A 24,685-nucleotide genomic window follows, 5' to 3' on the forward strand; every position below is an offset into this window, starting at 1 on the left:
ACTTCTTGGATAGAATCTTGGAAATGTTGTTGTTCATGTTTTGGTATCCTATTGGATTCAGTGGTGGCCAAGGGTTTGAAGCGCTTTTGAGAAATTATATACATTTTTGGGACCTGGTACTTATGGAGCCATCTCCAAACTGTTCCCACAAAATTGGAAATGTCGAAAATATTAGCCTCTGAGCTCCAGTGAAAGGAACTCTCAATGCTTCAGCATACCAAGATATTTAGCATAGTCAAATAGTTTGGGGATTACCCCTTTGTGTTCCAACATGTCTGTGCACCAGTGCACCAAGCAAGGCCCATAAAGACATGAATGAGAGAATTTGGTATGGATGAACTTGACTGGCCTGCACAGACCCCTGCCCTCAACCCGACAGAACACGTTTGGGTTGATTTCAAGTGGCCAGTGAGCCAGGCCTTCTCGTCCAACATTAGTGTGTGACCTCACAAATATGCTCCTGGTAGAATGAGCATAAACTCCCATAGACTCACTTCTAAACCTTTTTGAAAGCCTTCCCGCAAGAGTTGAAGCTGTTAGAACTGCCAAGGGTAGACCAAAATCCTAACATATGGATTTAGAACGGGATTATCACTTAAAATCATATGTGAGTCTAGGCAGGTGAGCAAATACTCTTGGCAATATAGTGTATGTACATTCACATTATTTGTAGAAAAAGAAGAACAATCAACAGTGTTCCAAAAACTTAAGTCAGCAATTCTCAATTTGTGTCTGATTATCCAAATTTAGAGAGCTTTGACCTCACAAAACCTCTCTCGCAACATATTTTCCCAATACTTTAGTCCACACTGGAGTGCACTCACCAATGTTTTTGATTGACCCCCGTTCCATGCTCTGCGGACTTCCCGTGGTGCGTCTCAACCATGGTTTCCCTCCCACTCCTCCCTGTGTGACAGTTCAAACTCTTGACAGCCCACACATGCACCTTACAATTTAAACTAGACAGCCAATGGCGAGCCGCCTTTGCCTTAACAGTCACTTGCGACATTTGCACAACAAAGGATTCATCAACCCCTCCACCCTCCCTCTTTCCGTGCTCCTCACACCCCCTTTTACTCCCTTTGCTTTACCCTGGTGACTCCTCCTCTCTCGTCTTTTGTGCTTGATTACAAAAAAAATCCCCACTGTGACCCTCCTCCTCCTCCCGTCTGCTGCTAATCTCCTTGTGTGCTCATTGGGATTGAGTGCTTCAGTGCACCCTCGTGAGACACATCACGCTCTGGTCTCATTTGCAGAAGTGCCTCTATGAGGTGTCATTTTGAGCTGCATACAAACACATTTAGGCCTACACAGCGAATTTGCTCTGTTTATTAGTAATCACTCTCATTAGGTCAAAACACATTCATTTGGGGGCAATTGACATTGTTTTTTTCTCATGTTTCAGTGCTAATGCATCTATTAGGACCCCCCTACCCAGACACACACACATATACAAGGTTCCCATGGGGTGTGAGCGAGGCCAATATAGCCCTGAGTAGCGTTTGTATTTCTCATTTAGTGGCTCTATAGCAACAGTAATCACAAGTGAACCATGCAGTGTCCACAGCAACACAAACAAACTCTACTCACAAAAAGTTAAGAATATTCAGCTTTCGGGTGAAATCTGAATGACGAGTGTAACTATACTAAACTTTTACAGATACAAAAAAATTAACAATTAACCAGAAAACTACTTACGCTTGTCAATCAAAAGTTTGTAAGTTTCACATTCAATAGCATGAGAAAGAATGCTCAAACTTTGGACTGGCCGTGTACTTTCTTCAAATGTAAAGCAATTGAGAAAAAAAAAATCTACTCATCAGGTCCTCCCAAAGAGTCTGCATAACAGTCTGAATAATGCACTGTCCCGTACAGCCTTGACGGTCCTCTCCCATTGGCTGTCTTCCCTCCACAAGCCCAGCCTCCTCTTCTCAGCTTTGACCTCTGCCCTGTGCAGCCGCTGATGCAGACGCCAGTAGAGGCGAGAGTGCTGCGAGAGGCCGGCGACAGGCGCCCTGCGGGCAAGGCCCAGATACAGGGCCTCCTCGTTCACAGAGCGGCCCCATGACGACCCCTGCTGAAGAACAGAGGGAGGACAAGGAGGTCAAACACTGTTTTGGTTGTTATTTAATAGGAAATAAATGTCCTTCACCATGCTGTGGGCCACAAAACAGTGCAGTGCATCATCCTGTCGGCTGATCAGCTTCAACCACACCGTCTGAGCGGGAAGTACTCTTGTCTGCAGCCATAACTTGCCCTCTGCCGTCAGGTCCACGCCGGCAAGTTTCACCAGCAAGGGGGACGTGGGCACACCTGACCAGACAAATAAACACAACATTTAAATGCATTAAATGGACACTCACTAAACTGGCACAATATGATGAGATCGAAACATTTTGTACTTAAATTAGTTAATGTGAAAGAAAAGGTTACACACCTTGCTCTTTACTGTTGGTATTTTTTTATAACTGGTCAAACTTAATTGAGAAAAAAAAAATCTATTTTTGAGAGGGGAAGTAAAAATAAAGAACTGAGATAATGTGAATGCACAAGTATGCACACCCTCTTATAATGATTGTTGTGGCTGTGTTCAGATCTTACCAGACACATTCAAACTCATGTTAAATGATAATCAGTACACACTGGCCATCATTTAAGGTTTAAATTTTAGCTGTTCGAGTAGGCCTTTTTGCTTTATAACAGAAACCTGAAGGTTATGTGCTAAAACTGACTGCTATTTGTAACTGTTCATAATTTCCCCCAACGTGACTAAGGCCCCAGTTCCCAGCTGTAGAAAACAGCTTCAAAGCATGAGGCTGCTGCCACCATGCTAAGTGCAGGTATGGTGTTCTTTTGGTGATGAGAAGTGTTGTGTTTGCGCAAAACATACCTTTTGGAATTTCGGCCAAAATGTGCAACCTTGGTTTAATCAGACCATAACGCATTTTCCCACATGCGTTTCAGAGATGAAACCGAGGTTGAACTTTTTAGCCATAATTACTAAAGGTATGTTTGGCTCAACCACAACAACATTATATCCACAGAAAAGCAACGTGGAGGGAATATGAAGAATTTGACATAGCAGTCAATGATGGCACAAAACCCTCTGGCTTCTGCTAGAAGACAAAAAAATGTCAGGAAAAGCTTACTAGAATATCTGAACTTAATTTGGGGTTAATCGGGGGCACTTTCAATGGTGACACGTGTGTGCAATGCTAACTCCCATTTAACATGAGTTTTAATGGGATTGGTTAATTCTGAACGCAGACACATCTCCAGTTATATGATTCAAGTGAGTTGAACAGGTTATAGGTCATGTGAATGGTGAAAGTTTTTTCAATTTTTTTTATATCATAAAAACCTGGCATTTGAACAGGGGTATGTAGATTGTTTATGTCCACAGTATCTGTCTATGGGTCTGTCTACCTAGCTACCTACCTACCTATTGTATCTATCTATCTATCAGGGTCTGTTGATTTCTAGGTAAATACTATACTGCAAGCTCCTTACACAAAGTTCATTAATTAAAAATAAACCCTTTTAAATTGGATTTTAACAGTCATACAGGTGTAAAAATAAGTGAGCCCATGTTAATAGTCAAACTGCAAAGAACTCCTCAATCTTAATTTCAGGCAACATCTTACTTTTTAACATTCTTAATCATCACACAAGTGTAAAAATAAGACTACCATAGTAAATATTGATGTATGCAGGGTGGAATAAAATCGATCCATCCATTTTCCGTACTGCTTATCCTCACTAGGGTTGCTGGCGTGCTGGCGCCTATCACACCTAACTCTGGACGAGAGGCGGGGTACACCCTGATCTGGTCGGCAGCCAATTGCGGGGCACATATAAACAAACAACCATTCGCACTCACATTCACACCTGCGGGCAATTTAGAGTCTTTGTAAACCTACCATGCATGTTTTAGGGATGTGGGAGGAAACCGGAGTACTCGGAGAAAATCCACCCAGGCACGGGAAGAACATTCAAACTCAACACAGGCGAGGCCGGATTTGAACCTCAGAACTGTAAGGCAGGTGTGATAACTAGTTGTCCACTGTGCCGCCTTGATTTAAATCTCAATACATTCATGTATTACAGTTAAATATTGATATTTGTATTAAATTCCCAGGCCCTCAGAATTAATTCAGCAATGATGTCATGGTACAGCATCAAAGCATTTACCCACTGTCCAATGAGATTGCTCTGACATCATCCCTTAAACTGCAATACGGCAATTTGAGCCTCCATTCATTTCTTTCTTCTGCATTTCAGCTTGGTGACAGCACCTCTCCTCATTCGCAAGTGTTCTTATGTTTAATCAAAGTCAATCAAGGTGCAAAAGGTGCAGCTTGTTCAGAACAGGTGAGCTATTACTTTTCTTAGTAGGGACATATTACAGAACAAATAAAATTCTGATTATTTACATGATATCCGCCCCACATTGAGCTTCTCCGCCCAAAACTTGGCAATAACGCTGCATGAAGACCTGCCACTTTCAAACAAAACTACACTCGCACTATGTCAAAGCCAAACGGTAAGTAGAGTTGCATTAAGTTTTGTTGGATCCAAAGATTAACATTAGTTAACGGTGCTAGCTTCTGATAATCATCAGATATTTGATTGAAGCACACTGACTGACAAGTGTATGAAGTGTAGTGCATGAAGTGCTGCCTCCATGAGTGAAAATTCTGTTATTATCTTTATGGGTGTTAGTTTTTCTCCACATTCACTCCGCGAGTCGACTCGCAACACCCTAGCTCTGCCCTTGGTCGTCGTGGCAACTGAAGCCATACACACCGTTGGCACAGCAGTACAAGGGATGGAGTTAAAGTAGCTTACATGCATAAAAGAGGGCAATAAATAGCGTGTGTAAAGTGTAATATAATACTTGATTCTTGGAGTATTTTGACATAACATTCTATAGACATGTTAAGAACCCGAGGAAATGTTTTAAATGCATTATGGAATTGCTATGATATAATGTGATGTATGAAGCACCATATATAATGTGATGTATTAAGCATCATATACAGTGAACCCCCGCATATAGAGTGGACCGCCGCTATTCGCGGGGGATAGGGACCAGGCCGGCCGCAAAAGTCCGTGGATAATTGAAACCCATTATAATTGCACTAATTTATTTAAATATTTAACCCCAAAAATGAATAAATGGGGATACACTGACAATTAGCGCTTTCCGGATTAAAGCAAAGACCAATAAAAAAAAATTAAATGAAAGAAAATTGTAAAAAAATAAAAATTAAAAAAAGGCAAAAAGGAAAAGTAATTGAAAACACAACCTGAAACCTGAATATTTCGAATAGTGAACATCTGTGGCAAACTGACACCCACTATAATAGCATTGAAAAAAAACATTTTTGTTTGGTTCCCCTCAAAAAAAAAAAAAACTAAAAAGAAAAAAAAGCAATATCTGGAAAAATATTTGAAAACAAATTGTGAAAAAAAGAAATCTGCAAATTGCTGAATCCACAAGTACCGAACCGCAAGTATGCAGGGGTTCACTGTACAGAGTTCAGCATTTGCAAATTCGCTGATTTTGGGGGGAAAAACCTCTCCTCTTTTATTGTGCTGAAAATCTAGACTTTTGGTTGTTTAGCTCAGGCCAAAACAATAAAAGTTATCACTTTGGCACCATCTGGTGAAATCTTGGTAGTTTTGTTGTAATAATTTCATTGATTGTATTTTTTCAGCAGCGTTTGAAATGTCCTGTTTACTTGGTGGTCCTTGAATGCACCTAGCATACAGTCAAAGTGAAACTGAAAGTAGAAGTTTGTTTTGGCTTCTCTCCTGATTCAGCTATAATAGCCCATGTACATCTACTCTACTTTGCAGTTACAACTTGCCCGGATTCCCTAACATTTATGATTATAGTGTATGTGCTAGTGCCCATATTTGTTTGCCCATGTGTGATGTTACGTCAGAATGTGCGAGCATGTTATTTAGGCTAGTATTCTAGCTAATACTATTGGTGAGCCTCATGTGGAGGTGGTTTCCATCCATCCATTTTCTGTACCGCTTCTCCTCATTAGGGTCGCGGGCTGAATACAGTCATTTATGTTACGTGGGTTCGTGATTATGTATATGCTAGAAGCATGTTGTTGAGGCTTAATGATCCTCTCCTTTTTGGGGGGGGGGGGGCTCCGTCCCTATCCCCCGTGAGTAGTGGGGGTTCACTGGAGTAGTCATTATTGCATTGTATGTAGCTCAATGACATAGCTGAGCAATAAGGAACACATTTTTACTCTAATGCAGTTGACAGTGCAGTCCGTCCATATTACATGACATGCACATCTGAACAGTCAGCAGTTCTCGTGGCATGATAGTCAATGTTTGTCCTTCACGAGGCTGATGGAGCGCACACACGCGCGCCGGTGCACACACAACCACACACACACACACACACACACACACACAAACAATACCGCCAACCATGATTTCATAAGACAACTAGCGTGCTTTAAACACTAAAAATGTCACAGTGACATTAGAAGAGGAAACCTGTGCTGCCGCATTAAGCAATAATGCTGAAAGTCACAATGAGTGTGTGGATTTGACGCTTAATATTTTCCAGAATTTCTAACACGTTTAATTGACGGAGCGGGTGTTATGCGGACGACCTTTGTGTTTGGCCAGTCGAGGTGAGAGCAGCGGCAGGTAAATGGGCACATGCTCCACTTGGAGGGCTTGATCAGTGACAGAATGAACCCTCCCGCGGAGGCTGACGTTGCTCTCCACGAAACGAGCTGGGATCTCAGACACTGTTTGAAATTTGGTGATCTGAGGAAGAGACCATTTATGGTTTTTTATGGTTTTTTTTAGACTATATACGCACACCAGCCAAAATATTAGGTATGCCTGCACAAGGCACCAATCGAATACACAGCTTTATCAAATGTTGCGTTTTGAAATTACTAATTTATAGTAATTTAATCTTGTTTAAAATGTGACTTTTGCTCGCCACTCCATTATACTGAGGTGTAACCAAAATATTCGAAATAGCTCTCAGTATAATACAGTCCAGTTCTACACCACAATGACAATTATAAACATATTGTTAAATGATTGCCTCTCTTATTGTGTCAAAACTGACCATTATTATCTTTACAAAGTCAGCTTTATAGATACAGATGTTAATTATGTACTTAATATTGTGATAGGTTTAATATGCGGTATTAAAGAAAGTATCATATTTAACATTTAAAATTTTTTCAAGTTAGGCTTGCCAATGAATGACTTCCTTTTCGAAATAGTTACAATCAATTACAATGGGTCCTTCAAAGTTGAAATCAGCCCGTTCCATGGTGCTGTTTGATCCAAGTTGTTCTCATCTCAAAAAGATTCCCCCATAGAAAATAATGTAAAGGACTTCATTTGTCCCAGGTTCTGTCATTGGGGGTTCTTCCTTTAGATCAGGGGTGGAAAAACTTTTGTTCAAGGGCCGTATAACGTTGTATAATTGTAAAATATAATGCATTCTAATTTTTTCATTTTTATTATTTATAATTGTTGTAATTTTAATTCATTTACCAAGTATTACTGTAATTACATTTTATTTTTTTAATTATCTTATATTTTCATGTTTTATTATTTGTTGATTAACCAATTATTTAATGAGATACAATAATTTTTAAACTACATACATTTTGATAAACCAATTTTAAGCAAAATGGTTAATTACAACAAATATATAACAAATATCCATACTTTCCCCACTTTTGCTTTAGATACTCACTGAGCCTAAGTCACCAGATTTGCATCACATCATTCATGTTTTAAAATCCAAAATGAACTTTTGACGCACATTTATTTTTCCTCAAAAATCTGATTGAACTCCAAATTGTACCTCCACTTTTGTAGAGTTCCACTGTTTGACACGCAGGTGCTGCGTGTTTGAACACACTTACCAGTTTGATGCTCCTCGCTATTACAATCACCCCAGCAAGAGCGAGCCCGCCACTTATGCTCTGTGTGGGAGACAAGAGATGGATTATGACAGTGACAGCATCCCAAAAGCAGTATGGAAAAAGTTGTGCATAATGTTCCCCCTGTGCTTGCGTCGGTTTTCTTCGGGTAGTCCGGCTTCCTCCCACTTTCCAAAAATATGCATGTTAGGTTCATTGAAGACTCTTAAATTGTCGAAATAAAGTGTAAATATGTCTCAAATTCTTATTTTTTTGCATGCTTACCCCACTTTCATGTTTAAGATAATCAAACAAATGTACATATCAGACAAGGGTAACCCAAGCAAACATAATATACAGTTTTTAAATGGTGATTTGATTTATTAAGGTAAAAAAAACTACTCCAAGTTACCTGGCGTTGTGTGAAAAAGTAATGCCCCCCTGATCCTAATAACTGGTTGGGCCATCCTCAGCAGCACCAACTGAAATCAAGCGTTTTCTATAACTGGCAATGAGTCTTTCACATCTCTTTTTCAGGTCTCGTCACAGCATTTTAATCGGATTCAAGTCCAGACTTTGATTAGGCCACTCCAAAACCTTCATTTTGTTTTTGTTTTTTTCAACGATTCAGAAGTTGGATTGTTGGCCAGCCCCAGACCATCACACTACCACCACCAAGTTTGACTGTTGGTATGTTGTTCTTTTTCTGAAATGCTGTGTTACATTTAGCTAAATGTAACGAGACACACATCTTGAAAAAAATGTCACTTTTGCCTTGTCAGTCGATATTCTCCCAAAAGTCTTGGGACTCATTCAAATGTTTTTTGGTTTAGTGCAAACCGGTCTGCCAAATTGGCAACACGTGCAGTGAGCATTGCACTGGCACGAAAATCAAGATGCATTGATGGATTTGCGCTCTGGCGCATGTTGTGCAGTCTACAAATATAGAGCCCATGGATTCCATTTTTGCCCAATCTCTTCCTTATTGATGAGTCATGAACACTGTCCTTCACTGGGGCAAAGGAGGACTGCAGTTCGTTAGATGTTGTCCTGGGTTCTTTTGTGACCTCATTTATGAGTTGCCCCAATGCTCTTCAGGTAATTTTTGTAGGCCAGCCACTCCTGGGGAGGTTCAACACTGTTTCATGTTTTCTCCATTTGAGGATAATGGTTCTTCCTATTGTTCGCTGGAATCCTGAAGCTTTAGAAATATGTTTGTAACTCTTTCCAGACTGATAGATGTCAATTAATTTTTCTCGTCTGTTCTTGAATTTCTTTGGACTGTGGCATTTTGTCGCAGGTTTTTGAGATCCTTTGGCCGACTTCATTTTGTCAAACTGGTTCTATTTAAGTGATTTCTTGATTGAATATATCTGAATGTAATCGGGCTTCGGTGTGGTCAGTGAAAATTCATCATAAAATGTGATTACCCAGTGTTAAATCATACGATGGCATATTAGTCACCTAGTGAAAGAAACAAAAAAAACGAGAGATTTAAAGCCTTCATGACGACATTTAAAGTCGACAGAACGCTATTTAAAGTCATTGTGATGAGATATAAAGTCATCATGATGAGATAAAGTCGTCATGATGAAATTTAAAGTGATCATGATGAGATTTAAAGTCAACAACTGATCTGAGGATCCCTGTTAACATAGAATCAACTTATAACATCAACAATTGATGACTGGCGGACACGTGGGACTTGGTTGCTACGACAATATAGACTACTCAATTGTTGATTTTTATATGTTAACTGTATGTTAATCGGGATCCTCGAGTCATCCTCACCGGGATCCTCAGCAACCATTTTGAAACTGAGAGGTACTTCTTGGGTACCGATTAATGTGAAGGGCTACTAGTTTGATATACACCTCTAAGGCACCTCATATAAAGCTTTTTCATACTACAGCTGCAAATAACCATTATTTTCATAATACAATCCCCATTTCAATAAAGTTGGAACATTGTATTAAACATAAATTAAAACAGAATACAATGATTTGCAAATCATGTTCAACCTATATTAAATTGAATACACTACAAAGACAAGATATTTAATGTTCAAACTGATAAACTTTGTTGTTTTTAGCAAATAATCATTAACTAAGAATTTTATGGCTGCAACACGTTCCAAAAAAGCTAAGACAGGGTCATGTTTACCACTGTGTTACACCACCTTTTCTTTTAACAACATTCAATAAACATTTGGGAACTGAGGACACTAATTGTTGAAGCTTTGTAGGTGGAATTCTTTCCCATTCTTGCTTGATGTACAGCTTCAGCTGTTCAATAGTCCGGGATCTCCGTTGCCATATTTTACGCTTCATAATGCGCCACACATTTTCAATGGGAGATAGTTCTGGACTTCAGGCAGGCCAGTCTAGTACCCGCACTCTTTTACTACGAAGCCACGCTGTTGTAACACGTGCAGAATGTGGTTTGGCATTGTCTTGCTGAAATAAGTAGAGGCGTCCATGAAAAAGACGTTGCTTGGATGGCAGCATATGTTTCTCCAAAACCTGTATGTACCTTTCAGTATTAATGGTGCCTTCACAGATGTGTAAGTTACCCATGCCATTGGCACTAACACAGCCCCATACCATCACAGATGCTGGCTTTTGAACTTTGCGTCCATAACAGTCCGGATGGTTCTTTTCCTCTTTGGCCCGGAGGACACGACGTCCACAATTTCCAAAAACAATCTGAAATGCGGACTCGTCGGACCACAGAACACATTTCCACTTTGCATCAGTCCATCTTAGATGAGCTCGGGCCCAGAGCAGCCGGCTGCGTTTCTGGGTGTTGTTGATACTACTATTTGCATAGTAGAGTTTCAAGTTGCACTTACGGATGTAGCGCCGAACTGTATTTACTGACATTGGTTTTCTGAAGTGTTCCTGAGCCCATGTGGTGATATCCTTTACACATTCATGTCGGTTTTTGATGCAGTGCCGCCTGAGGGATCGAAGGTCACGGGCATTCAATGTTGGTTTTCGGCCTTGCCGCTTACATGTAGTGATTTCTCCAGATTCTCTGAACCTTTTTATTATATTATGGACTGTAGATGGTGAAATCCCTCAATTCCCTGGAATTGTACGTTGAGGAACATCATCTTTAAACTGTTCGACTATTTTCTCACGCACTTGTTCACAAAGAGGTGAACCTCGCCCCATCGTTGCTTGTGAATGACTGAGCAATTCAGGGAAGCTCCTTTTATACCCAATCATGGTACCCACCTTAGCCGGTTCCCCTGTGGGATGTTCCAGACAGGTGTTTGATGAGCATTCCTCAATTTGCTCAGTCTTTTTTGCCACCTGTCCCATCTTTTTTAGAACGCGTTGCAGCCATAAAATTCTAAGTTAATGATTATTTGCTAAAAACAATAAAGTTTATCAGTTTGAACATTAAATATCTTGTCTTTGTCATGTATTCAATTAAATATATATTGAACATGATTTGCAAATCATTGTATTCGGTTTTTATTTATGTTGAACACAACGTCCCAACTACATTGGAATTGGGGCTGTAGATTAAACTATTATTTCTTTCCATAAACTGATTACGGCGGCACGGTGGACGACTGGTTCGAGCGTCAGCCTCACAGTTCTGAGGACCCGGGTTCAATCCCCGGTACCGCTTGTGTGGAGTTTGCATGTTCTCCCCGTGCCTGCGTGGGTTTTCTCCGGGCACTCCGGTTTCCTCCCACATCCCCAAAACATGCATTAATTGGATAGTCTAAATTGCCCATAGGTGTGACTGTGAGTGTGAATGGTTGTTTGTTTGTTTGTGCCCTGCGATTGGCTGGCAACCGGTTCAGGGTGTACCCCGCCTCCTGCCCGATGATAGCTGGGATAGGCTCCAGCACGCCCGCGACCCTTGTGGGGAGTAGCGGCTTAGAAAATGGATGGATGGATGGATAAACTGATTACGATTCAGTAACTGGTTTGGTTTATAGCATGTCAGAAAATAGGGGAAAACATTCATCGTTGTTTTACAAAGTATAAGCAGATGTTTGGAACTGTCTTATTCCGATTAAACACTCCTGCCTTCATTAAGGACAACAGAGATCTGAGAATATTTAGTGTTGACAATAAACATTATTGTGCTATTTTTGCTGTCATTTTTGTATTGGATCTTATTAGACTGTACAAGTGTGGCTAATGTTGTACACATCAAAGAAAACCTATTTTGTTGTACCACTTCCGCGTTCAGAAGGTTCCTACCCGCACAAATGTGAGATTCTCATCTGCCAACTGAGAGACAGTAGACACGATGTTGTGTGACGCCGCCATTTCTCGTTGTGATTGTGGTGTGCGTCGTCTCCCGTCCGCAGTTTGTGTTTCTCGACTGGACTCCGGCATGTTGTTGATATGTCGATTGTGGTGCTGCAGTCGCCCGAAGTCCCGCCCCCTATTCTTTCTCCACCTACCAGGAGGGACGTTGCTGCGAACGTCAAAAAGTCTCCGCCCGGTGGATTTGGAAATAACACTATGACGTTGCCGATGTACACTGTAATGCGTCATCAGACACGTCAATTTTTACTGTACTAATTTATTGCAGGAATACACCTGTCACGGGTGAGGGGATGGGGTTACACATATGCAGATATATGCTTCACACACGTTTTTTTTGTTCCAGACAAAACTTTTATCAGTATGTTTTGCATATGAAAATTAGATACGTCCACATTTTGTCACGGGAAAAAAATGGAATCCCCAAATTTTGACTGCTTTTCATTGGACAGCAACACAAATGTTTTTGCATCTCAAATTAAACTATGTGGCAAATAAATTTTAATGACACAGAGTCTTTGTTTTCCGATGTCATGCGCAGTATACAGATCATCAATATTTTTGCAAATAAAATATGTGGCAAAGAAAAGGTGCATGATATAGCACCCATATATATTTTCTACTATAACTTAAATATGTGGCAAATGATACCATTATGATATATTGGCATGATATAATGCCCATATATATTTTGTATGACATAAATATTTTTGGGCAATTCAACTTCAAATATGTGGCTGTATAAAAATATACACAATATGCATGTATATTCATGTTATCTAAAAAAATGTATCTCTTATCGCTCTTATATATATATATATATATATATATATATATATACATTTAAAAAATGTGAATAATATTGTGCCAATATTTTTATGTCACATATGCATAACTATATTTGTAACTCAAATTAAAATATGTGGCATTTCAAGAAAATATATACAATATAGGCCCCATAAAAACATTTTTGCAGTATTTTCTTTGCTTGAATTTTAATGTGGCAAATAGTCAAGAAAATATTAATGGACAATATGAATGATTTAGTTCCCATATAATTTTCTTATGTCATATATATATATATATATATATATATATATATATATATAGTGTAACTCAAATTAAAATGTGCGGTAATTTAATAAAATATAATGAATATAGTGCCCAATTTTTTTATACATCAATAATTTTTCAAATTTGTGTCAAATAAAGTACATAAATACATACTGTACATAAATGTTTTTGGAACTAGAATTCAAATGAATGCCAAGTAATAAAATAATTTTCTTCCTATATTTCTTCTCGACCACAAATACTTAATAATTTTTTTGACACTAATTAAACTGTATGGAAGTTAAATGCAAGAAAGCGGGATTGTATACCAATTTTTTTATATATAAATCACATGCAATTTTGGAGGGAATTAGAGCGTAGTCAGGATAAGCGGTAAAGAAAATGGATGGATTATGGAAGATACCTGTTAAATATGGTAATTTTAAGGTGAAAATGTGGTAATTTCATAGTGGAATACTGTGGAATTTGAGGATTCTAGGAATACGTGGGATGTGAAAAAAATTTCAAGTTGAAATTGTGTTTGTCAACAAATGTGTCAACAAAAGTTGTAGGGATCTCTATAAAGTATCTCCTAAATGTTTTACTGTGAGTAATTGAAAATTTTACTGTGAAAAAAGTGGCATTTTTGGAATGTGAAAATTATTTTAAAGTTGGAATGGTTTGAACTGGTCCAGAAATGTGGAAGGATAAGGAAATTATATAAAACAGGAGTGTCAAAATCATTTTTGTTCATGGGACACATTCACCCAAATTTGATCTCAAGTGGGCCGTACCAGTATAGTAGTGGCTTAATAAGCTATAAAGGACTATTCCAAGTTTTTCCCCCTGGTGTGAGCGAATGGTTAGCACATCTGCCTCACATTTCTGAGGACCTGGGTTCAAATCCAGCACTTGTGTGGAGTTTGCATGTTCTCCCCGTGCCTGTCTGTTTTTTTTCTGGGTACTCCTGTTTTTACCCACGTCCCAAAAACATGCATAGTAAGTTAATTGAAAACTATACATTGCTTGTAGGTGTGAATGTCAGTGTGAATGGTTGTTTGTTTATATGTTCCCTGTGATTGGCTGGCGAACAGTTCGGGTGTACCCCGCCTCTCGCCCAAAGATAGCTAGGATAGGCTCCAGCAGCCCGCGACCCTAGTGAGGAGAGGCGGTACAGAAAACAGATGGGTGGATGGATGATTAACATATTGTAGCAAATGTTATAAATCATATTAGCAATCTGACATTTTTTCATTTACACATGTTCAACTTACAGACCAAACGGGAGCTGTATATGTACCGTTTATAAAACAGCTGGTTAAGACCTAGAAATCATTTTAAATTTACAGAAATGTCCACATCCATGTAGAAATCTTGACATCAACTGATTCATCACACCACACAAACTAAAGTGGGAACTATTAGGAAACAGGATGCAGTTATCCTCATCAAGGACGGTGACGAGTCTGCATATCGACAGGAAAAAAAAAGTGGAGCGGCTGGAGCTGTGGTGCGGCCAACACAACCTGAGCTGAACACGCTCAAAACTGTTGAGATGATCGTGGACTTCAGGAGGCATCCTTCGCCACAGCTGCCCCTCACGCTGTCCAGCTGCCTTGTGTCAACTGTCGAGACCTTCAAGTTCCTGGGAATTGCAGTCTCTCGGGACCTGAAGTGGGCGATCAACATCAACTCCGTCCTCAAAAAGGCCCAACAGAGGATGTACTTCCTGCGACTTCTGAGAAAGCACGGCCTGCCACGGGAGCTGCTGAGGCAGTTCTACACAGCTGTCATTGAATCACTCCTGTGTTCTTCCATCACAAGACTAAGACAAGAGCGTGCAAAATCCTCTCGGACCCTCCACATCCCGGTCACTGGCTCTTCCAGCTCCTTCCCTCAGGTAGGCGCTACCGATCAATGAAAACTTGAACTAGCAGACATTCCAACAGCTTCTTCCCTCTTGCAGTCAACTTCTTACAATTCCATTGCGACATGCTGCCAATTTGTTTGTCTGCGTTTGTTGTCACATTTCTGTCGGGCCAATGATACATTAATCGTGCACTCACCGGAGTAGTCTCGCCACGCTGCACTATTTGCATATCTGTTGTTGACCAATACAGGCCACTCATGCCAGCGTCTGCCCCATTTGCACACTGACTGAGGAGAATCTGCAACATTTGCACAATCGACATTGTCCCAGATTATCGCACTACTCGTCACTTTAAACTGCATACACTCCTTGAAGTCTCGGCGCCCTTTGCACAATGGTCATTGCACCAGACTATTGCGAGATTAGTCATTCGAACTGCTCTAAGTGCTAGAGGACTCTGCATCTTTTTGCAGAATTGTCAAAAAATAATAATAATTTGTACCGGCATTACCAGATAACTAGCAACCCTTTATTGCTCAGTGACTGTTTTTGTCAATGTCTTTATGTCACAAAAGTGTTATCTGTCAACTGACTGTCTGTTGTCGTACTAGAGCGGATCCAACTCCCGGAGACAAATTCCTTGTGTTTGTTTTTGGACATACTTGGCAAATAAAGATCATTTTGATTCTGATTATGGTATACAGAAAAAACACATACTGTACAAATTGTGGCAGGGAATGAAAAAAATATGAAAGGGTTCAACCACATGAACTTCTTTTGCTCTGTAACTGTTGACTGAAATTTTCCAATATTCCATTCCCTAAAATAGTTCTACAGTAGGTATTCATTTTAGCAAAACTTTATTCTTCACAGTGCAAAGATAGCACAGCCTTTTTCATGAAGGAGGCTTACCTTGCTCCTGAAACATGACATCTTTAAGCCTTCATAAGTCCATCAATATCAGGTGTCAAATCCTGAGTAGCAGCCAATTCCAGAATGTCATTTCAGTGGTAAGTGGTCGTTAGGGCGACCTCCAGTGGAGAAAATGCAGCAACGGTTATTTTTATTGAAAAATAACAGTCTATGTGTGCTCTCTCCCCACGGGCCGGATTGGACCACCTGAAGGGCCGGTTCTGGCCCCCGGGCCATATGTTGACAATAGATGTGAAAGGTCTCTTAAATGTATGAATTTTATTGTAAAAATGTAGGAATTTGGGGAATGTTTGGGAGTTTTGGGAATGTGAAAAATGAAAAAAAAGAAGAATGGTTTAAAACGGTCAAGAAAATGGAAGTGAATCATGGAAAATTGCTCCTAAATGTGGCACATTTCTTCTGAAAATTTGGGAAATTTACTGACTGAAAATGTAGAATTTGGGGAATATGGAAGTTCTTGGAATGTAAAAAAGATTTTAACATTGGAATGGTTTGAATCGGTCATGGAATGCTGATATTGGAGTGAATTATTTAAAATATCTCCTAAATGTGGCAATTTTGTTAAAATTTGAGAATTGTACAGTGAAAAGAGTGGAATTTGGGGAACGTGGGAATTCTTCGAATGGGAAAAATATTTTGAAGTTGAAATTGGTCAAGAAATGTGTAAATTGGAGAGAATTATTTAAATGACCTCTCAAATGTTGGAATTTTGTGGTGAAAATCTGAGAATTTTACTGCAAAAAGTGTAGGATTTTGGATATGCGGGAATTCTTGGAATGAGAAAAATATTGAACTTTGAATGGTTTGGTCATGAAATGTGGACGTTGGAGGGAATTATGTAAAATGTCTCTTAAAGGTGTGCTTTTTTTAATTGTGAAATTTTAGGAAATGTACTGTGAACAATGTGGAATTTTGTGTAGTGTGGGAATTGTTGGAATGTGAAAAATATTTTGAAGTTGGAATTCGTCAAGAAATTTGGAAGTTGGCTTATGTAAAATATCTCTTAAATGTGGTAATTAAATTGTGGAAAAACTTTTGAATTTTAGTGAGAAAATTGAAATTGTTTGAATTAGGGTATTCTTGGAATGTGAAAAATATTTTGAAGTTGGATTGGTCAAGAAATGTGGATGTTGGAGGGATAATTAGCTCTAAATGTAGGAATTTTATCGTGAAATTTTCAGTATTTTACTGTGAAGTGTGGAATGAGAAAATATTTTAAAGTTGGAATGATTTGAATCAGTCATTAAATGTGTAGGTTTGTGGAAAATTATGTAAAGTGGAAATTATATATATATATTATTAGAATTATATTGAAAATGTGAGGATTTTAGTGTGAAACGTGTGAAATTTTGTAAGACTGGAAATTATTAGCATGTGGAAAATTGTACTCAAGATGTTCTGAATGACCTGAACAGATTGAATTTGGAATGGGTACGATGGGGAACTTTTTTTGTTGAATGTTTCACTGTGAATAAAGGGTTTTGGGTGGAAAATGTGGCATTCCAAGGAAAATGGGATTTATTTATTTATTTTAGAAAGTGGTAGACAAACATGTCCTGAATTTTTGGGAATATGTTCAAGTTGGAATGCTTTGATCGGTGTAGACGTGTGGAAGGAGTATAGGACGGCGAAAAATAATAGTAATAAAAAAACAATTTTCGGTGTGGAACAACGTGCATTCACACAATCAAATCAAAACGTGTTGTAGTGAGCAACGTGTTGGCCGAGAGTCATCATTGAGGAGGTGACCACCGGTGACAGTCGTATGACAGATGCAAGTGGAGCTTTCATCTTGGTAAACTGTGAAGTCATGGAGCTACTTGAAGCCGGATGACGCCCCCATTAGCGGTGATCGGCCAATCAGAGCCGAGAGGCAGACTTGTCCTCCTGGCCGCCATTAAAGAATTCAATCCATGAGCTGAAATAATGGAAATCTGCTGCTGGAGCCGCGGAGCGCGAGCAGGGGGGCGCGCAAGCCGATGAGTAGCCTCACCGTTTCGCCGTTTGCTTTCTTTCTCGGGGGGGCCGTTTTTTTTTTTTTTTTTTTTTTTGCGCGGAATCGTTGCGGGGAGCATCATGGTGCTTGTTAGTGAAGCTGGGGGCGGTGGAGCTAATTGTTTTATATAGGCTCGCGTTGTGGACCTCTGGCATGTTAGCTCGTCTGCTAGCAGGCTAACTGAGACCAGGGGGAGGGGAGAGAGCGACAGACAGACAGACAGACAGACACACACATAGAGTTCCTTTGCCTTGAAATTGTTTCAGATCGGCTAGCGGCCATTAGCATTAGAGCTCCAGGGGCTGAAGTTTTTCTTTTGACTTTCGGAACCCCCCGCCCCCCTCCTCCCCGTTTTTGGACCGCGAATATCACTTAGTCAGCGCTAGTCAATCCGGGTCATGTTAACTCGTGCTATTTGGATTTACGGTAATGTAGCTCGCACCGGACAATACATTTCACATCGTTGAGCTAGATGCTTGTCTTTCCGGTCGATGCGAGCTATAACGTTGGGTTAGCGGTAGCTAGCGCCGGCTGGAAGTTGTCTGCCTGACTAGCGGCGGCGGCTAGTCGTAGCAGCAGTAAAACACTAGCGCTTCTCCGGCTCAAGCGCTAACCCACCCACCCCCTCCCGAGCAGTTCTTGTGTGAGACGATGGATTTAAAGGTTCCGAGGACGCAGTGACAAGGATGAGTTCGTGCTTTGTTCCAAACGGGGCGAGTTTGGAGGACTGCCACTCCAACCTCTTCTGCCTGGTAAGACTGTGTAGCTTAGCCTAGCTCGTTAGCTGCGCCCGCTGAGGCCACAGAAAGCCATTTTGGCTAATCAGCCTGCCCGAGCTTTGTAACGTCACTTGCAGACTGGCGTGAAGGCATTGGGGCCTGCAACTTGCAAATCGTGATCTCGGCCAACTTCCATAATAGGAGCAGCACACACACACTCACACTGCGGGGCCAAGTGGTGCCCACTTGCCTTGTGAATAGGGCTCCAACGCCGCGTCGGGTGCGCACACACACAATACGCTGACATTAGCAATAATTACGAGCAAGTCGTACTACAAACACTATGTAGTGTTAGATGAGCCTGTCAGCTGTTAAATGTTTCACCCCACTAATCGGGTTCTACTGACGTGTGCGCTGTCAACTTTGGGACATTAATCATTGTGATTGTGCATGTCATTTTCGAAACGAGCCTGTTTATTTTGTGACTTTCACTCTCACAGCTGCTTTATTACTGTATGCTCGTTGACTGTATTCATTCAAGTCCATGCCTGGTACGTTGGTTGAAGACTCTAAATTGCCCGTAGGTGTGAATGTGAGTGCGAATGGTTGTTTGTTTATATGTGCCCTGCCATTGGCTGGCGACCAGTTCAGGGTGTACCCCCGCCTCTCGCCCAAAGATAGCTAGGATAGGTACCGGCACGCCCGCGACCCTAGTGAGAATAAGCGCTACAGAAAATGGATGGATGTTAATTATGTAGTGCCAATTAAAGGGCACATCTGCCTCATCTTTCTGAGGTTCTGGGTTCGAATCTAGCATTCCTGTGTTTAGTTTGCGTGTTCTCCCTGTGCTACTCCCTGTGATTTCAAACTAACATGCATGTTAGTTTAATTGAAGACTTGAAATTGTCCATAAATGTGAGTGTGAATGTTTGTTTATTTGTGCGACGGGCGAACAGTCCAGGGTGTAACCGGCTTCTCGCCCAAATTCAGTGGTCACAGCTTCCGTCTCACCCTTGACTCGAATGAGGATAAGTGCTAGAGAAAATGGATGGATGTAGTGTTATGCGACATGATATGGATAGTTATTTCCCCTAACTTTTCTCCATTTATTTATATGAAAAACTTTTTATGTAGAAACCACACTAAAAGGAATAAACAAACATAAAACTACAATAAATCACATATCCAGTGAAAAAATATCATTCAAAATATCAGACTGCAAACCTGTTTTCAAGAAATGTACATGAACCTTCATGCATTGTTCGTGCAATGTTAGTGTAGCGTCTGAGGGGTAAGGCATCTCTTTTCACGCACAAACCAATACTCTATTGGAACGCATTGTACAGACTCTGTTTATTGAACTATGCTCACAAGTGTTCTGCATAACATAACAGTCACCTCTTTAGCGCGTCATCCCTGCCCGCACCTCACTTTTCAGTCACGTTTTGATATTACATTACGATATTCATCCTAATATCGCACAGCACTGAATGTATGAATTGGATAGCGTCAATTCACAACAGAAGTAAGTTATCTCAATGGACTTTATACATGAAGGATGCTCTCAAGCAAGGAAAAACTCCCTCTAAGGAAAAAAAAAAAAAAAACTCAAACACACCCTAGACTCGGTGTGATGAGATGGTGACAGAGGTCAGGAACAGCAGGCAGAGAGGGATTGCTTGTGGGATAAGGAATTATATTTCTCATCTTCAGCCTCACATCAAACCTTTTCCCTTCCTTTTTAGGCTGATTTGACCGGGATAAAATGGCGACGCTTTGTGTGGGAAGGGCCTACCTCGTCGCCCATCCTCTTCCCCGTGACTGAGGAGGACCCCATCTTATGCAGCTTCAGCCGGTGCATGGCGGCCGATGTGCTGAGCGTGTGGCGGCGGCACCACACGCCCGGTCGCAGGGAGCTCTGGCTCTTCTGGTGGGGCGACGACCCCAGCTTCGCCGAGCTCATCCACAACGAGCTCTCGAGTGAGTGCGCAATGTCCGATTCCACCTTGTCTGTGTGTACAGTATAGTCTCTCCAATGTAAAGACTCATAGAAGCTGACAGAGTTAAGCTTGCAGGCGGAATAGAGGCACTTACATGGTATGATTTGTTAAATTCACGATTCAAAACAAGGCGCTCGCCTTTTTCCATTGCAATTTGTATTATACAACATCTGACGTGTTGTGAGTCAGTTCTCCAAAGCTAGGTGGAATCTGCTGGCTCTCGGCCACCGGCGATTCAGGCCGGTATGTAGCAGCTTTCCTCAAAAACGCTTGTGGAATTTGATTTTCGGCGATCCATTCAACATGACCTCTTTCTGGGTTTTATAACGCAATTATTTGTGAGTGGGACATGCCTTCTTGGGGAGTCATCAGCACAGATTTGGGTTGAAATGATCGTGGGCCTATGAGTAGGGCAAATATATCGGAGTTCACTTTACTTTCAGACCACTACATTAGGTACACCTGCGCAATTTGTCACAGGCTTTCCCAAACGCTTTCAGTTTAATATAAAAATTAGAATGACTAAAATTTAGTAAAATGCATAATTTAATAACATCATCATACACAGTAATACCCGTACCAAAAAAATGCAGCAAAAACTGAGAGTACACTAATACTGGAAGCCACCCCCAAAATGTAGTAGTTTAAGCTTGAAATTACCATCTTACACTCTTTAAACACATTCTAGACACAAACACATACTGTAAATATATGTACTTTAAATCATTTTGAAGTCATTGTACTCACCAGTGAAGATGCAAAACTTGAGTGAAAGGGGGGTGCGAGGTTAGCGGAGTTGGGAATTTTTGTACGCTTTGGCATACTGGGGCGCTCTGTTAAAGTGGCTGGCAGTGGCTGTACGGTGCGCTGCATTTCTTCGGCCATAGGAATGAAAGCCATTCTCCTTTTACTGCAAAGCAGTGTATTTACAGCTCTTCACAAAAATATAAATACATAGTAGGCTTTTCATGCCGCAATATAGCAGGGCATCCACAAAAACAATAAATGTGTTCTAATTAGAAATCCGCAAGCAATCGGGCTGCAATTTTGTACTGTTATAGCACGGTATTACTTCATCGTATGTAAACTAATTATAATAAATACAATGCATTACAACAAATGGGAATCATGCCCTTTGCCACGGAATTGTGCCTGCTTTACCATCAACAACAATCAGCAACCTTTGACAATTAGCGACCTAATAAACTAAGCATTATCATCTTTGTAAAGGTAGAATATTGTTATGCTGGTATTGGACTCATCAGTTTGTGCATCATGTTCAACCTTTGTGTGTTTGTAGTTGGATGCAGCATATAAATGTTATCTCATAAGTTATGACAGTGTCATTCAAAAGACGGTTTCAATTTCACTTGAGCTGTCCATTATGTTAAAACTCGACTGACAACTTGCGTAATTAAAAACACAATTGGAGGATGCCCGGTGGGATACGTGCGTACGGTTGTGCATTTCCAGTTTTCTAACTTCTGCTCTTGCTTCTAGGTGAGGAGGACGGCGAGTGGGAGAGCGGCCTGTCCTACGAGTGTCGCACGCTCCTGTTCAAAGCCATCCACAACCTGCTGGAGCGCTGCCTCATGAACCGCGGCTTCGTACGCATTGGCAAGTGGTTTGTGAAGCCTTATCAGAAGGATGAGAAAGTCATCAACAAAAGGTAGGACCTCCTCCCCCGCTGTTACACTCAGTAATGGCCACACGTCATAGTAAACTGTCACTCCAAGAATACTCACAATTTAGCTGCATTTACCAAGATGCTTCTTTTTTTTTTTTTTTTTTTCCCCTAGCAAGACATATTCTGTTTGTCCTATTAAATTCTGCATGCACCTTAAACATGCCTCAGGGAAAATTCTTTGCAATGCAAACAAAGCAGCACAACTCCTCGAGATAAATGTGGTACTGAAATGGCACACTTTTGTTCTGAACGGTGGACCATTCATCTGTATGCTGTTTTTCAAATCAAGCTGTTTCTGTATAATGCTTTCAAAGCCGGGCACTTAAACTTAGGGCTGGGCGAGTTCTTCATTTAATCGATTGATCGTTTTTTGAAGGTAAGTTTTTAGCGGCTTCTGTACTTTGTTGCCGCGCACTATTTATACTGACAACATGGCGACAAACAGAGCAGAGCTAGTTTACTAAAGAGACACTGCTTTGTCGGTTATTTGGAATTGGTTCAGGTTTGCAGCGTCAGAGAATGAGCAAGAAACAGTCCGATGCAAGTATATTTTAAGACTGTTGAACTTGAAACTAAGGTGTGCAGCATAAAAGGGAAAACTCCCGTTAAGAAACAGACAACATGAGCCGAATTATTTCACTTTGTTTTACGTATGATTTAGGAGCCTGGTGGAAGGTATTCACTGAGTTGATCGTGCTGAACATCCACTTAAATGGTGGTAGAAGCTGTTGTCATAAACTACATGCTATCTATATTAAAGCTTATTTAAATGCATAAACTTCACCAGGGTTTATTCCCATCAAGTCACAGTCTATCGCTTTTTATCTGATCGCTTCCGTTAGTGTGACTTCACAATAAGAGCAGCCGGAAGTTCGCCAAACATTACAGCTGCATGAAATAAACTTCACACAGCTGAATAATGTAGGCTAGAAATAACTCTGTATCCCTAAGTGTGCCATCAGAGAGTGTTTTCAGTGTAGGGGGGTGATGACATTATAACATGGAACAGGGCATGCAATTAAACTTCAGTAGGAAATCTACCTGGCATGTACCTGAAGTGCTATTTCCGGTATGCACGATTTTGTTTACACAAGACAAAGGTTAATTTTGTTTGGAAGCATCACCTTTTATTCTTGTTACGTTCAGTGACAGTAACTTGTAACACATTAATCCCAAAGGGAATATTTGTTAATTTATTGATGTTAAATTCTTAAACATTTACATTTTTTTATTAAAATGTATTAAGGGTTGTGTTTAAAGGACCACTTCCAAGTTTTGAATAGTTCATTGTCATTTTCTTTTTATTGCAGGGGAAATAATCTTTTTATCTGAATTAAAATCAGAAGTGCGATTTTTGTTTTTTCTGGGGGAAAAAAAAAAAAAAAATTTAAGGCCGTATCGCCCAGCCCTACTTACTTTATTAATGGGACCCCTTTTGAAGTTATGGACAGCAACAATATGGCCGTGACAACGGAGCTGCAAAGGATCCCAGAAAAATCCTTCCAGCGGTGCGTGAAGGCATGGTAGAAAAGGCTGGGAAAGTGTGTTAGACTCCAAGCAGATTACTTGGAAGGGAAACACTTGTAGTTTGGATTTAAAATAATTCTTTTATGACACCAGTTGTGGAACTTTTCTGGCACACTTTGTTTATATTTAGTTATACTTCAGCTGGGACAGATGTTCTCATTCATACTACTTTTCAGGGGCTTCCCACCCCATGACATCCTTCAGTCGTTCCATCTGGAAAAGTGGCACTTGCAGATGTTCATTGCTTGTGGGGCTCGAAGTGTCACACTATTTAAGAATTTATAGATTGTGATGCCATAGGTAGTTGAGAGTTACATGTTGCTTGATAATCTCACGTGTTGCGTTGTCATCTGTGTATGTGTCATATTAGATGTATTAAATCACAGTTGTCTTGATGTGTGACCTCCTCCACCATGAGACTGTGTTCTTTGCATTCCAGTATGTGACGCAAGGCAACACGCCTTCTGGAGAGCGGCCTGGCAGTTCAGTTGGCAAGGCCTGGTTCCTTGTCCTGTGTCTCAATATGTTTCTGTACGGTGCCAAAACATGTTGACTGTGTCACCCTGAGCAGACTCCGCTGGAGCCAGGCCAAGCCTAATTACAAGAAAGGCGATCAAAAGTAGATGCCTCGAGTGCTCCAATGTGTTTCGTCCACATGCTTGTTTTACCACGTG

At 40.6% G+C, this 24,685-nt stretch overlaps 2 protein-coding genes across 4 annotated transcripts in view; one reads left to right on the forward strand and one right to left on the reverse strand.

Annotated features, from left to right (window-relative positions):
• Positions 1–1,819: 1,819 nt before the first annotated feature.
• Positions 1,820–12,317, reverse strand: c18h3orf33 (c18h3orf33 homolog (H. sapiens)). Of its 2 annotated transcripts, none has more exons than XM_061682548.1 (5): positions 12,158–12,317; positions 7,935–7,994; positions 6,648–6,807; positions 2,153–2,313; positions 1,820–2,074 (listed from the first exon to the last, which is right to left on the reverse strand). In XM_061682548.1, the coding sequence occupies exons 1-5, from the start codon at positions 12,293–12,295 to the stop codon at positions 1,820–1,822; spliced, it is 774 nt and encodes a 257-aa protein (XP_061538532.1). In that variant the 5' UTR covers positions 12,296–12,317. The 2 variants fall into 2 exon arrangements, with proteins under 2 accessions (XP_061538532.1, XP_061538531.1); XM_061682547.1 differs by having other exon boundaries at positions 1,820–2,077.
• Positions 12,318–18,127: 5,810 nt separating this feature from the next.
• LOC133404913 (mediator of RNA polymerase II transcription subunit 13-like) overlaps positions 18,128–24,685 on the forward strand; it is a 39,715-nt gene continuing 33,157 nt past the window's right edge. For both annotated transcript variants that reach the window (XM_061681431.1, XM_061681433.1), the window contains exons 1-3: positions 18,128–18,830; positions 20,543–20,777; positions 22,298–22,466. In XM_061681431.1, coding sequence (XP_061537415.1) covers positions 18,765–18,830; positions 20,543–20,777; positions 22,298–22,466 — 470 coding nt within the window. In that variant the 5' untranslated portion in view covers positions 18,128–18,764. The remainder of the gene's footprint in view (positions 18,831–20,542; positions 20,778–22,297; positions 22,467–24,685) is intronic.

Source organism: Phycodurus eques, chromosome 7 (assembly GCF_024500275.1).
Source record: "Phycodurus eques isolate BA_2022a chromosome 7, UOR_Pequ_1.1, whole genome shotgun sequence".
NCBI lineage: Eukaryota > Metazoa > Chordata > Actinopteri > Syngnathiformes > Syngnathidae > Phycodurus > Phycodurus eques.